Here is a 15,827-nt window from a genome sequence, read left to right as displayed (position 1 = left end):
AACACGTATAGACATTTCTATACTTGAGCTGACATAAATTACTTTGAAAGTTAACATATTTGCATTTACTTGCATTGAATTTTGAGCTTTTTTCTTTTCACAAAAATTGTCTTCAGTCTTCTTATTTCAACTGTCTCCTAGTGTACAGTGATCAGTATACATTTAAATATACACATATATTGCTTTTATTCTGCTGCTAATTACTTGTAATTATGCTGCACTGTATCAAAACATGTAGCTGAAACAGAAGTTTGAGAAATATTAAGTAATTTTCAGGATTTTATCGGGATTATTAGCCTTATGGTTACATACAGTAAACTCAAATTTCTAGTACTGTTCTAAAATACGTAAATTTTTCTAATGAGAATAGAATCACTAAGTGCTCTCAAATTGCCACACTATCTACATTTCCCTTCCTTTTCTCTCTCTCTCTTTCTGCATTCACCTCTCTCCCATAGGTAAATTTTTATATCTGAATAAGTATAGTGTTTAACCATGTATTTTTCTGTTCTTTTTAGAATAAAGAAAAGATAGCATAGGATTCCTCCAGTGTCCTTGTTTACTTGTAGTATAGGTACCACTTCAGAATGCAGTCTAATTCTTCAGGGTGTTCAGAATATATACAAAGTCTGTGGTATGTTTAGTGCCTAACATGAATTGCAGTTGAATCAGTTTATCCCTCTTTTAATTAAGTCATCGAACGCTGTTAAGTATTGAAGTTGCTTGTTTTTTCTTTCCATGAAAAAAGATTCCAGTAGCTCCAGCTGTGCCTGCCGTTAGCTTGGTTCCACCTGCGTTTCCTGTCACAATGTCTGTCCCTCCTCCTGGTTATAGCGCAATTCCTCCTCCACCCTTCTTGCGAGCAAGTTTCAACCCTTCACAGCCACCTCCAGGTAAGTTAGTAAAACTGAAGTTGAGTATGCAATGAGTATACCCAGTTTGTGTGCTGCTGTGTACATCATGCTTTGTATAGTTTTCCATTAGCTAGTGGTTACTGTTTGAGCCAGTTGACCTTTGAATCTTTAATTTTAATCTAGTATGAAATTTCTTATGTCTAACTTCAATATTATTTTTACCAGTGTATCCTGTCGATAATAGGAATTACAGGAGAATTTTTTTTGAACTTTGATAAAAATGAAAATTTAAAAATCCTTAAGATTAATCTCCTTTCTTTGGAAAACTTTGAAGCTCTTAATTTTCTTCTTTGGATATTGCTGGCATAAATCACTTTTAAAGATGCACATACAGATAATCTACAGTAAAATAGGGTTGGTTTTGAAAACAATAACCACCATTGCCTCTTCCCATACTTTTGTTGTTTGCTAGTCTTCAGTGATGCAGCTTTTTGGGATGAATAATGTAGGCAAGCTTTTACTGCAAAACTTTGTTTGCTTCCCTTGTAATAATTTGTAATTTTTTTTCCATATAGGTTATATGCCTCCCCCAGTTCCACCTGTGGTCCCACCACCTGTTGTCCCGCCACCTGTTGTCCCACCAGTTGTTCCAACACGTAAGTTTGATAATTCTAATAGTTGTTTGTGTGTTATGAAAAGCTTAGTTGTTTGATATACTACTTATTATTTAATCAAAAGCAAGTTAATCCTGTATAATGGAAAATAGCAACACAGAAGTTATTGTTTAGCTGGTTTAAGCAGGTATTGAGAAAAAGATTTACAGAGCTTTTCAAGTTGACTGAAAAATGATACCATAGAGTTACTAAAAAAAAAAAAAAAAAGGCAAATTAATTGTTTATTATTTGCATAGTTCAATATTTGAACCTGTCTCTAACATGTATCTGTTACTTGCGCTATTTGGTGTTAGTCACTGAATAATTTATAATAATTTATTTTTGTTTAGCCTTTTAACTGTATTCATTTAATGCTTAAAAATATCTGTTAAAGAGTACTGATTGCTTAGATTGCCTGCAGTTCATGGTCTCTACAAAAAATTTAAATATTACAGTGCTGATTGAGGGTAAGAAATTATTATCAAAAAATGTAACACTTAGGGTAATTAATTTCACTTATTTTGATTTATCAGCCTGACCTCTGCCAAACTAATCTTGAAGGCTTGAATATATGATTACTGTGATACACTTCTGTTATTTCTCTACAGCTTTAGTACAGCCTCCATTACCAATTGCACAAGAGACGATGAAGGATGTTCCTTTTACTAGCCTTGTTCTACCAGTTGGCACAGTTACTAGCAATCTAGCTACTCCAACATTATCTGCTGGAAACGTTTTTAATCCTCTGCCAATCAATAAACCAGAATCGGATGAAAAGGGATCACATCTTACAGACCTTCAGATTTCTTCCAGTGAAAACAATAGATCTGGTAAGAAATGTCTTTACTGTCTGATACGCTCGCATACAGGAAATGTCATACTTCTGAGGATTTTTTTGCAGATCATAGTCCATTGCACTAATAACTACAGAGTAGGAAGTTTTAGGCTGGGTATAATTTTCAATTTAAGCTGGAGGAGTGGTGGGAACCATCGTTGTCATCATCTGATCATTGATTTCTAGCAGCTTATGCTCAGAGATGTTTTCTTTGTAGACTTGAGAAGTAAAGCTGAGACTGGGAGCCCTTTAGAAAACTTCTTAAAAGTGCATCCTTACTATACAAGTGGCAATATAAAGGAGCAGGAGAGGGTAGGATAGTATAACGCTTATAGAATTACCTCAAAGATTTTAATACTTCCCTTGCATAAATTGGGTGATGGCTGTGGGGTTTGTCAATTTTAAGCTGCTGTACATTCTTTGCTATGTAGAGACGTTCATTTCTGTGGCATAATGTCTGTTTATCACCAATGTGATTAAAATGATGTATGTTCATTATAGAAACTGAGACAGACCTTGTCAGCAGTATCGTTACTGAATGCATTAACTGAATATGGATTAAGCTGCATTTTGTTTTGAATGCTATGTGTTACACTACCATTTTCTGTTAACTGTTCTTCTTGTTGCTGCATTTTAGTGCAAAGTGATGTCTCGAGTAGCTCTGGACTTGGAGGAGTGCAGCCACCCAGCGTCTCAAGCAGTTCTGGGCTTACTGGAGAAGGGCAACCACCCAGTGTCTCAAGTAGCTCTGGACTTGCAGGGGGAGTACAGCCACCCAGTGTTTCAAGCAGCTCTGGACTTGTAGGAGTGCAACCACCAACTGTTTCAAGCAGTTCTGGTCTTGCAGGAGGAGTGCAGCTACCTACTGTCTCCAGTAGCTCTTCTCTTGCTGGCGGAGTTCAGCCAACCAGTGTCTCGAGTAGCTCTGGACTTATGGCTGGAGTGCAACCACCAAATGTCTCAAGTAGCTCAGGGCTCCTAGCTGGAGTGCATCCACCCAGTGTCTCAAGCAGCCCTGGCCTTCTGACAGGAATGCAACCACCCAATGTCTCAAGCAGCTCAGGAGTTCTGGCAGGAGTACAGCCACCGAGTGTCTCAAGCAACTCTGGGCTTCTCATAATGCCACCACCCAATGTTTCAAGTAGTTCTGGACTTATGGGAGTGCCACCACCAAATATTTCAAGTAGTTCTGGACTTATGGCAATGCAGCATCCAGCTGGGGTTCAAAACATGCCTCATTTAAATATTAGTAGTCAAAGGATGCCGGGAATGCCTCTCATAGATATCCGTCCAGGCCTAATGCCCCATTCGCCTGGGCCAAGGTTTCCATTAATGCAGCCAGGAATGCCACCACAGCGTAGTATTCCTCCTCCAGCAATCCTTGATCCATCTCTTCACCCACCCCCTCGAGGTCCTTTTCCTCCAGGAGATATTTTTAATCAAACAGAAAGACCTTTTGGAACACCAGGAAGACAAAATATTGATAGCATTTCTAATCCAGAGAAAAGACTACCACTTGGAGGCGATAACATTCAGCAGGAAGGAGACAGAGATTATCGCTTTCCTCCAGTGGAAAACAGAGATAATCTTAACAGACCATCTCCAGTGGATGTCAGAGATTCTGTTGGACGACCACCAGTTGATCCAAGAGAGGGTATAGGAAGGCCTCCAGTAGATGGAAGAGAACACTTTGCAAGACCACATGTAGACATGAGAGAAAATTTTGGAAGACCAGGTATAGATAACCTTGGTCGAAGAGAGCATTTTGGTTTCAATTCAGACAAGCACTGGGGACAGAGAGGAGATTATGATGAAAGAGAGCATCATGCCTTCCCTATTTATGGTGGCCCTAAAGGCTTCCATGAAGACAGAGAGAGGTTTCGGCATGTAAACTATAGGTTTGATAGTAGAAGTGGTCCCAACTGGAATAGAGGATTTGAACAAGATGCTCACAGAGATTTCGATGACCGTAGAAGACCCTGGGAAAGACAGAGGGATAGGGATGACAGAGATTTTAATTTTTGCAGAGAAATTAATGGGAACAGGTTTGGAAGAGATAGAATGTCAAACAACTGGATCCCCCCTCCACATCCACGGGTTTTTGAATATTTTGATGGGGCCACTTCCCAACGCAAAGCTGATAATATGCCCCAGGTAAACGGTGAAAATACAGAGACAGAAAGTCAGCCACCAACTGCACAGGTGCAGGACGATCCAGAACTTTATGAAAAACTGACATCTTCCGTCGAGATAAACAAAGAGAAGAGTGACACAGAAGCTGATATAGAAAGTGAACCAGTGGTAGAAAGCACAGAAACTGAGGGGACATAATCATCACTCAGTAGGTAAAAGATACCTTTTGTAAAGTTGTCATCTCTCTGTAATAGATAAATGGCTGACTGGACCGTAGCAGTTCACTTTTGTCTGCCAGAATTAAGTTAATCTGATGTTCATGTTCATCTTTCACTTAAATAACTGTACAACTGACTTGTATAGAACACTGTTCTTAATTTGAACATGGTAGGTAAACTTTTTTTTTTATTTCTCTGGTAAAGCATAAACTTTCCCCCACTTGCTTTTAATTTCACAAAGGTAAAATAACAGCTTGTCAAACAAAGACTTCCTATGGAAGAAAATGGAATTTTTTTAGATACTACCCTTAGGTTGGCTATCGAAATTGTTATACTTGAAAACAGGTGCTGGTGTATCTTGTCCGTGTTTTTAGGCTGCTGCAGAATTTTAAAGTATAGACAAAGCTGTGATATTTTATGTTCCTACAATTCGGCAGAAAAAGAAATGGCCCATGTTATTTAAGGAGCATCACACAGAGATTAAAAGTGATTTTGTAAAATCTACACTATAGTCTCTGTTTTCTCTAAAGTAAGTGTTTGTGATTTGTTCCTCGTACTGCAGTGGGTTTAAAAAAAATGAAAAAGTACATTTTAATGTTGGGTGCATTTTGTTTTTAGATGCCAATAAAGCATATTTGTTTGATAACAGTGTTCTAGGTATTGTATTTTTTTAAAAAACTGCAAGCTCTAAAAACTTGGAATCAGCTATATGTGCTTAGCTAGTTGTTGCAAAAGGTTTATATTACTTTTGTAAGACCAATGCAACAGTTATGTGCAAGAAGCATATGGTTTTTACATCGCAAATCATGCAGTCATATTAGTTTATGTAAATAACATATGTATGTAAATATTTGTGTAAACTGTTTGTAGATACCACTTTTTCTGTGCGTGCTTGTGTATGTGCACTCACTCACAGAATATTGTAGGCAGTTCAATAAAATTGAAATGAAACTAGGTTGTAAAAATTTGCCTTTCACCTTCTTTAGGTAGTAAGATAACAACTTATTTCACTGCAATACTGTCAAGCTTATATTTACCTTCTCATGCTCATTGTTACGATGTTCTTACTACTTCTAGAAGGTGGAACATGATATACTGTAAGAATATACAGTAGGATTTTAGCTTACTTTTTAAAATGCAGATATGCATGAAGCCAAAACTTAAGCAAATATTTGCATTGTCTTATTTTGTAATATATTTGGTATTCTGGATAGATAGTAGTAGTGGTCAAGTACTTTGTGGTTATTTGTTTTTAGTGACTCGAAGTCCAGAAATGTTGCACGAAAAGTAAAAAGCTGTTGTTGGTCTAAAAAACCCTACATGTTTTTACCAGAAATAAGGGGGGCTTTGTGTTTTGATGGCTTAATACTGAAGTAGAACCTTGTGTTAAATTGTTGAGATGAATTGGCTGCTTAGGTAAATTAGTAGCACTATTCTCTCCTGTTTCACCTACTTTGCTGTTTGTGTATCCTTTAAATTGGTGGTGAAAGATTTGGCTATAGGGTAATGTCAGATTTTCACTTTGTTCCACTCAAGTGCATTTCACCAACTTCTTTCTGCATAACTTTTGTTAAAATTCTGTGTCTGAAAGCATCCTTTCACTCAGTTTTGAGAAAGTTGTTTTTCTCTTACATAATAGGACTCAAGGGTAGATTCTGTTCCATGAACGCCCCTTAGGTAGAAGAAACATTTTTAGCTCAGATTAGAATTTTGATCTTTAACATTAAAGCATTAACAGGCAAGTTTTACTTCCCCTTCTGCTTCCCCCAAAGGGATGAAAGTATGAGAATGTCATGTGAGTGTAAAGCATAAGCATGCCTTTGAACGCAGAAGCAAGTTACGCATGTGTGTGTTGCCCTCTCCCTCTGGGAGGTGAGGTATTTTTTCATGCTGTGTCATGGTTCAGTTTTTCAATTACAGGGACTCTTATTCTGGACAGTAAACAAACTATCGGCTTAATGAAGGTAGCCCTTTGAAAGAGTGGACTTGAATGAATGATTCTTTATCTACTGTGCAAGTAGTAGTCATTAGGATGTAGTGAGGTATGCATTAAATAACTATTGCTTTGTAATAGACCTTGCTGATGTGTTTATTATCAGAACGTGTCTCGGGAGTTGAGATGAACAATGTTTAACATAAAAGTACCTTCACGAGCAGACTCTGGCTCAAAGAACTTGACTGATGCTGCTGCACCACCTACTAGTAGTATTCTGGTCAGGCAGATATGGTTGTGTGAAAGTCCAAATGCACAAAATAGGTATAAGGATACTTTATGAACTTAAGGGGTTTTCTTTATTTCATTTTAATATATGCAGTTTGAAAAGGCTTCAGTCTAGGCCACATAAATACTCAGAATCAAACACATATTGGCAGTAGCTTTACTTTTCAAACATTTTGTTAAATGCATCTTTAAAACTGAAAGTTCATCTGTTTTTCTTTCTGAACTGGGACTGGCAGTATGCTAAATTGCTCATAGTATGATGGTTTAGGTAAATTACCAGGTGAGAGATGTTAAACAATTTGGTTGGTAGTGGTATAAAACAATGTATTATTTAATGATTTTTCATCTTTGTTAATATCTTTCAAGCATTAATAAATTGGCTACTGTACATATGTGTTATACCATCAATTTCTAACAACTATTTTATTTTTTTGTAGAATAAAAGGTTGTTGTACAGTCTTCAGTTGCATCATGCAGCTAGAACTGTTCCATTTCTTATTTTATTAATGTAGCATGCAGAAAACTATTACCAAAATAGCCATATTCAGAAACTCAGAAGGGACTAATATTACCAAAACAGTATGGTTTCTTTATCTTGCCAGTAGGAATTTTTAAATCTTTCAGAGTTTGAGTAAAGACTTTCCTTTCTCAGTGTAAATTAAGCCATTGTAAGCCAGCACGTGCAGTGAAAGGATTTGTCCTGAGATCCAGACCAGTTCTTTGAAGTGGTTCACGGTAGTGACATGTAATTTTTGCTGATGCAAAGGAAAGAGTGAGAAATGGGACAAAGAAGATGGGGGCCAGGCATTTGGGCAGTAGTTCTGGCTTATGCCTGTTTAAAGCTTGCTCTAGCGATGAAAGGGGTTGATTCTAGCAACTGAAGAAGCTGATCTACTATTTACATAAGCAACATACATATTGAAAAATATTTTGGTTAGCTTTGCAGGCAACATAGTATATTTAGGCATGCACATTTACTTGAAAACCTTATGCATTAGTAAGTTCTTTGAAGTATTTATTACCTTTTTAAACAGCCTGTGATTCTGATCTTTCACTGTACTGTATTTGAGCAGAATGCTACATCCATAAAGATTACAAAGATGAAACATAGTCTTCATTTGCTATAAGGACATGATTTCTTTGCTGAAGCCTTTTCCTGTGAAATATTGGTACACTTCCACTTTTATATGTAGCGCTTCACATTGTTATTACAAACTCAAGGGAATAGATTCTGTTAGATTCCTTTCCTTCAGTAGAGTACTATACCATTCTTCAAGCCATTTCAGTGATTTAAATGGCTTTATTTATGAAGTTAAGGTCCTCTTACACTGAATAAGGCAAGACGGGAATACTGTAATCAAGCCTGTAGTGTGACATGCACAGGCATTACTTAAACACAGTTGGAAAATTATCAAATAAAGTGTCTATAGAAGGTATTTATAAAATAAGCCAATTTATTGCAGAATTCTCTCAAAATACAGTGTCAGCAGGTTTGAACACGTGCAAGGATATGTTATGCCGATCAACACTTGAAGTACTCATTTTCTTGATTTGTGTTCCCCTAACTCAAATCTTTGGGTCATTTGATTTGAAACTGGTAAAAATGGATCCCAAATTTCATTCTTTGTATTTTCAGTAATATGTTTGAAAATAACATAATAAGGGTGACTTTTTTGTCTCTTGATAATGGGAGCTGAACAGGTATAATTTTAAAACCTATTCAGAGTATCAGGAGTCATCAAGAATAATTAGGACAATTTTTTGTTATTGCTAATTCAGGTAATGAAAGGATCTTTCTTTCCCTGTTGACAGCTATAGCTGATTCTTTGAATTATACTTTAGTCACATTTTCTTTTTCAAGTGCTGAGCTTTCACAAGTAAGCATGTACTGTGAAGCCATCTACTTGTGTAGATGAGAGATGGATTTAAAAGGCATAAATGCAGGATATTTTTTTCATTTTAAGCTGTTTATTTGAACAAGAATGGCAAAAGCATCTTTCCACCATGTTGCTTTACTATATTCATTCGCATCAGCAGAGACTTCGCAGTGGCAAAGAGAATATCATATTGCACGACTTTCTTAAATGTAACTAGTCTTATGTTTCTCCTTGAAGGGTTGTCTTAGTGATGTTATTCACTCCACTTAGTCTGTACAAGTTCTTTGGGTACTCAATAAACATTTTGAATTTTATTAATGTATCTACATGATATTTCATAGTCAAGAAAAGTCAAGTAGAGCTACTAAAAAGAAAATTAATAACATCTCTTTAAGATTAATAACTTCCAGCAAAGCTATATAGGATCTGAAAAGTGATTCTTGTCAGTCATGAGATGGTATGGAAGTCTGTTAATAGGGTTTTTGTCGAAGTTGGTAAGCTGTAAAATTGTGTTTGCTATAATTCTTGTATTCCTTTCTATCTTGCACAAACTTGATTAAGAAGGGTAGTCTCATTGAATATCCTACTCTTAGTACCTTTTAGATGCTCTGCTACCAAAGATTAGAGGAGGGGAAGGACTAGTGGTCTGTGCACTCTTTAAAATCAAGAGGTTGTTAAGGTATGTTGTGCAGTTGAAGACGAATGTATTTGCTCTTTTTAAGGAGTTTAAAATGCACGTTTCAGCACTTGCATAGTAACAGAGACATTAGTGGTGTCACTGGTTTATTAATCTTATTCTGTACTTTGTCATTTTTCTTTTAAAGTTAACTCACTAATGCTAATTTTAAATGTTCTTTTCTTCCTATCAGATGAAATCATGCTAATGCCCTCAGACAAGGGACTATTTTGTGCTTTACAAAAAAAAAAATCTGGTCAGAGAGTATTTTAACCTGAGGATATGTTAGTTGAACATTTTTTTCCTTCCTGATTTAATGCTTTAATGCTGGAATCTTCCTCTTGAATGATTTTCTGTATGCACGTCTGTGTTATAACGGATATGTGTTCACATTAGCATATATCAAGCTTTCTGTTGAAATGCAGAAAAATTATGAGATTCTTTAAGGTAGATGACTTGCTGTGTTTCTAAAATTAGGGTAAACTTCACAGCCATATTGATTTGTATACGGGAGCATTATAATTGTGTTGGAGTGTTATAATTGTGTGCAAGCCAGTGCAAAAAATCCTTAATAGGTGAAGAGTATTAAATGGATATAGAATTGTTAACTCAGATGTAGATTGGTAGGATTCACATAGGCCATAGATGCAGGGACTTTGGATCTGAATGTCACTTCCACACTAAAGGAGAGATGATATTATAATTACATCTGGGAAAATAAGAAATGTTGCTTTTTCTTGATAACAGCAGGAATTAAGTAGAAATAATCTTAGTGTTTAAAGTCCTTTGTAAAAATCTATCCGCCATTGTCTAGTCAAAGGAAGCTCTATCATTGCCACTTTAGTTGATCAAGGGAAAAAAATACTTTAGATTTATGCTGTTTCTGAGGGAATCAGATCTCATTCAGCAATGCAGTGAAATGCAGTTTTAAGTGTGCCTTAAGTTTTTCCCTCTGAAAAGGAGCATATATTTCAAACTTTAGACAAAAATGTGGACAAAATCAATAAATTTTTGTCTGTAGAATTTGAAATGTAATTTTGGGTTCAGTGATTTTCTTCAAGAAAATCTTTGTCATCTCAGCAGTGTAAATACATAAATCCTAAATGGTCACTCAACTTTAAAAATGTTTACTGAAAGTTATACTTATCTGTCCAGTTCATTTTTCATTTATTTTCACACGCTTGCAATACATCATTTTGTCAAGTGGTGCCATCCCAGAATTCCTCTTACCACAAATTAGAAATACCTTTGAATTATGCAATTCAGTTGCATAATTGAGTTATCTAAATCTAGGACAATCAAGTCTTTCTCTTGAAAGTCACGGATTTCTTGTACAATATGACTACCAATATAGGTAATTTGCTATTGAGAACCTTATTATTCAAGCTATCTGTGACTGAAATACTGAAAACAAATTGAAATGCATGATGATTAATTTGGAATTTTGTTATTTATTAAAAGTAAAATAATGGCATCTTCTCAAATTTCATACTGATTAAAAAATTCACCATATTAAAAATATGAACTTGATGGGCTGTAATTCTATGAGTTGATAAAATGAGTGAGGCACCCATTATTTTTATTAGAATGTAAAACCTTGAAGTGATTAGGATAAATGTTATTTATACAAAATACTGAAATGTAGTCTTTAAGTTTTGTGTGCATACTGTCTGCAGTTTCTGTGTGTACACTTTTTACATGCTTTACACCTGCAATCCTCATTGCATGTTCAGAACCATTATGGAAATCAGGAAAGTGGCATGAAATGGCAAATTCTAGCAGATACCAAAAATGCTATACAGATTGGATCTATATGTAAACCACTGGATAGATACTGTTGTTTCAGAGGCAATAGCATGCTAGCCTTGTTTGAAATCAGGTAAAACTTCAGTTACAAAGCATGAATAAACTTTTCTTTTTTTTTAGATATAATAAAAGTTAATGCACACGTTCTGATTAAATATTCACTAATTAACAAGCATCCAAAGATTTTAAGTAGTCTGGAGCATTTTTTTTAATGTTGCTTGTACCTTAATTAAAAGCAAACAAAACCCCCCAACAAAACAAAAGGAAAAAACAAAACAAAAAAACAAACAAACAAAACCTAGGAAGCTGTAAATATTTGTAAGATTACAAGTTTCTTGGAGAAATAACTTGATAGAAATGTTAATGTACCTATTTGGGTATTTTTAAATAGTAGAACCCAGGTAAAAGCACGATAAAGAACTATCTCACTTGCAAGCAATGTGCTGAACTGAGTTGTCGGTGTAAAATCCAAGGGGTTTTTTGTTCCTTGTTTGTGTTATTTCCCAGTCCAAATACTGACCTTGTTCGGGGTTCCACTCTGAATGCCGATTAGAGGATATTCTGATTAATGCATATGTATTTTGTCCTATATGTAATACATCATATGTATTACATCACTGTAATACAGACACAGACAGCTAGTGAGAAGTTGGGAGTGATGTTATTTGGAGCAAAACCATCAGAGAAATCAAAAGAGGAGATTACAGAATTGTGTGAACCACCTATCTGAAACATCGCTGTTGAGGAATATCTACTTAGTACAGAGATAATTACTGATTACTTTTGAGTATCTCAGTAGTTAAAGGGTGCATTTCACAATAGTATCCTGGTTTGGAAAGTCCTAGCTACAGTATCATTTGCTTTCTGCTATCTGTAGAAAATACAATTTTCTTGATGAAAATTATTACATTACCTTTCATGTTATTTCTAGAGACTTTGAAATAATGCTGTTTCAGTCTTAGTACTAAACCAGTATGTGATACATGGTCTCACTTGTTTACCAGTGGGACATTGCTATTGGCTTCATTAGATCCCATATTTCAAATGCTTTGTCTTGTGTGTCTGTTTGTTCTTCAGCGGCCTTTAGAAAAGCAGGTGGTAGAAGATTATCTGGTTCTAGTTTCATTGATTTTTCTACTGCTTTTAAGCCCAAAGCCTTCTAGGGGATAATTTTTTTTCTTTCAAACCCTGTTCCCCTGTGTAGGTATTTATGAGCAGGCAGCCCTAATAAAGATTATTTTGAGATTCTGAGAGTATGGTGGAATAGATAGTACAAAATGCCTGAAAAAATTGCAAGCGCTATATTTGTCTAGTCCTGTGCTAGGAAATTCATGGAGTGAAAGAAAGAAAGCGAATTAAAACTAGTTAAACGCATTGGTCTTCTCTTCTGGCTCTCCCAAAATGATCATACTTTCTGAGTAGATCTTTTCACTGCAGCATGTAGAGCAGCCCTGTAATACATGGTCACTGTTCTTTGTTTAGAATCCATTATGTCCTCTAGGTTTCTTTTCCCTGTCTGCTTACTGGTTTTTTGAAAGGTTGTGTTTTATTTAAATAGCATTTTTGTTCTTCAAATGATTTAAAGAAAAATGAATGCACTAGGTTAATAAAGTTTTCTTATTTCATTTTAGAATGTGCTGCCTAACTCTCCTCAATAAATTTCCTTCTCCAACAAAAAGTTCTTACCTTTCTGTAATAACTAGAATAGAAATAAGAATGGATGACATGTAAAAAAAGAAATAAAATTTGTATCTAAAATTACATATTTTTGTCATGATAGTCTGGTTCCAGCATGTTCAAGAACATAACTAAAATGACATTTTTCACACTACCTAGCAGTTTATGCTGTCTGATATGCAACTTGAAAAGTTATGCACAAGTTTTAGCGACTTCAGGAGCTGTCCCATATAACACCTGCACACTGTAGTGAATGCCAAGGTCCTGCATTTCCCTTCTCCATTCCTTACCTTGTCACCAGATATTTTAGTCTTTCATATTCACAGTGAAGAAATTTAACCAACAAATTGTCTGAAAATGATTAAGAATTTCATTTGTCCCAACTTTGAGAATTAATTTGTTCTAAATGTCTCTCATCTTGATACAGAAAAGCAAGCAAACATAAATCCAAAAGGAACAAATATGTGAAAGCAATTTTCTAAACATTTCTAGCATTTTATGGGTAAGAAAATAAGACCCAAGGAAAGTCTGCTAGACAACTGGAAAGGTTTTAATTTGTGGTTTGTTTTACCATCTGATGGGCTTTTTTTGAAAGCCATCTGTTTGAAAATTATATTTTCTTAGAGGTCCTTCCCAAGAAATTTCACCGTTGTTCTTTTGTCTTATTAAATTTTTTCAAAACTGGGACCTATGAAGCATCTTATAATACAGCTTTGAAATTATATATCTTGTCTTACAGTAATTGTCTAGCACTGATTTGAGCTACATACTGCAAGATACACAATGCATTAGAATTTATTATTGTTGAACTATTGATGTATCTGTAAATATCCATTTTATAGAAGCTTCTGGAAAGCTTAGCCACAGTATTTACAGTCTACACCATGTGAAGGGAAAGACAAAGGACAATGCAAACTCTTCTCTTGCTGTACATGTTACACTCATGGTGTTCTTGCAGATGACACATCTTTGTTTTGTCTTCCACTCTTGCTGTGTCAAAGGAGTCAGTTAGATGTGGGTGTGTTCACATATAGATTTAAGTGCACATCTTTCTGAAAATCAGGTGAATATTTAAAAATCTAATATTAAGTTAGGGTGCTAAATTTAGCTTGCTATGAAACATTTGGTTGCTTACACCAGATTTTTACACCATTTGGTGGTTAGGTTCTTAATTTAAGTAAAATGAAACAAAATATTGTTGCATATGTAGGAAAGGTTCAGTCTTGTTGGTGATTGATTCTGTTACGTGAGAGTATAAAGTTCCCAACCTTCCACTATAGAAAATGGCGCTCTGGTGGACTGTGACAGACAAAGCCTTAATTGCCCTGGCACTTGGCTGGAAAAAACGCCTGCCACAACTTTTCCTCTCAGGCTATGAGGTGACTCAGGGAGTGCAAACAGGTCCAGGCAAACTGCTGTTCCTTATGCCTTACAGGGGCACAGGCGATGCCTCAAGGGTGGGCTAATCTTGAGCCATGTAGACACAAGGCTCCCACTCACCTGGGGATCAAGGTTTTCTTTTCTGCCTGAGCCACAATAACAGTATTAAACAGTAATAACAGTATATAACAACTACAGAAGGCAGTGGAATAGTCTTTTTATACTGAACTTTGTCACATGGTTAATATTTATTAGTAGGAGAAGTATTTGAAGTTAATCAATATGTTTTTCAAGTTAATCATTGTTGGCAAGTCAGATTTGTGAACCAGGTGCTCTACTTGAAAGGAACCCTGCTACAAGCAAGAAAGATGAGAGATGATTAAACCACTGTAGGTGCTTGTTTGGATTTTTCTGAAACAGAATTGTATCTGAAGATATTACAGGCTTGTGATTCCTACTTCTAGGGCTCACTTTCTGGGAAAAGGCCAAGAGTTAAATTCTGAAACTTTTCAGGATTCTGACCTGAAATACTAGGAGTAGGTGGATACCTCAAATATACCATTCCCTTGCATTCCCATTCCCTTTCCCTTCCTGACCATGCTTGGTAACAGCTGGCACAAAAGTGTTGCATCCCATCATCATCACTGTTCCCAATCAAGATGTTCTTAGGTGTCCTCCAGTGGCCTTTTGAATCCTTCTGATGCCATTGTTCTCCATTTCTAAAGACTTTGAAACAGGAAATTTGGTGTGTTTTCTTTTGACACAAAATCTACTCGAGTGACAAAATACTTCCCCAATTTGTATTTTCACCCTCATTTCTTTTCTTTGGCAAAAGCTCTTTGCAGTCAGCATTTCAAAGCTGATTATTATAGCATGGTTTCCAGTTTCTTCAGTCTGAAAGTGAAGTTTTAATGGGTTTTGAAGGAACAGTATTTTGCATATACTCTTGTTATTCCTTTATGCTTTCCCCACCTACATAAAGCAGTGGTGTCCAGTCAGCCACTGCAGTCTGCTTTCTCACTTCTTAAGAGGGAAGCTCCACTGTCCCCCCAAAAGATATTTGTAACTTCTATGAGGAGCAGCTCCTTAGGTTATGTGCAGCAAGAGGAGCATGCAAAAAGAGTGAGCCTGCCTTGCCAGGACACCTCCTCCAGTTTTTGAACCCCTCTTTGCAGCAAGCCCCTGGATAGAGGAAGACGAGAATGGCAGCTGGATGAGTTGCTCCCCTAGTTAACTATCATCTGTACTGCGGCTTTGGGGACCTTATATGAATTACAAGGCCAGCAGCTGGCTATCCCTTTTGTGAAGTGTGGCCAGTTCCGACATATTTGTTCTGAACAGTTGAAATACTAAGTAAAGCTCTAAACCCTGCTATTACTCATGAAGTACGCAGATACTGGATATTGCTAGGTCTTGTCTGTGACATGAGGCAAACGCTCCCTTCTACATGTGCCTTTTTCTGCCTCCTCTTTAAAAACAAAACACTATTGCTCTTTC

At 36.1% G+C, this 15,827-nt stretch overlaps 1 protein-coding gene across 6 annotated transcripts in view; it reads left to right on the top strand.

Moving 5' to 3' along the window:
- The window catches only part of SCAF8 (SR-related CTD associated factor 8), a 170,033-nt gene that overhangs the window by 55,009 nt on the left and 99,197 nt on the right, over positions 1–15,827 (top strand). For 3 of the 6 annotated variants that reach the window (XR_012775288.1, XM_075498949.1, XM_075498948.1), the window contains exons 17-20: positions 749–893; positions 1,430–1,510; positions 2,116–2,337; positions 2,980–4,687. Coding sequence is in view for 5 of the 6 variants with exons in the window: in XM_075498949.1 (XP_075355064.1) it covers positions 749–893; positions 1,430–1,510; positions 2,116–2,337; positions 2,980–4,673 (2,142 nt within the window). In the remaining variant the exon portion in view is untranslated. Of the gene's footprint in view, positions 1–748; positions 894–1,429; positions 1,511–2,115; positions 2,338–2,979; positions 13,028–15,827 lie in introns of those variants that run through there. The other 3 variants (XM_075498950.1, XM_075498951.1, XM_075498952.1) reach the window with 2 other exon arrangements.

Source organism: Mycteria americana, chromosome 3 (assembly GCF_035582795.1).
Source record: "Mycteria americana isolate JAX WOST 10 ecotype Jacksonville Zoo and Gardens chromosome 3, USCA_MyAme_1.0, whole genome shotgun sequence".
NCBI lineage: Eukaryota > Metazoa > Chordata > Aves > Ciconiiformes > Ciconiidae > Mycteria > Mycteria americana.
The sequence above is the reverse complement of the archived record's forward strand: the minus strand, read 5'-3'. Positions and strand labels throughout refer to the sequence as shown.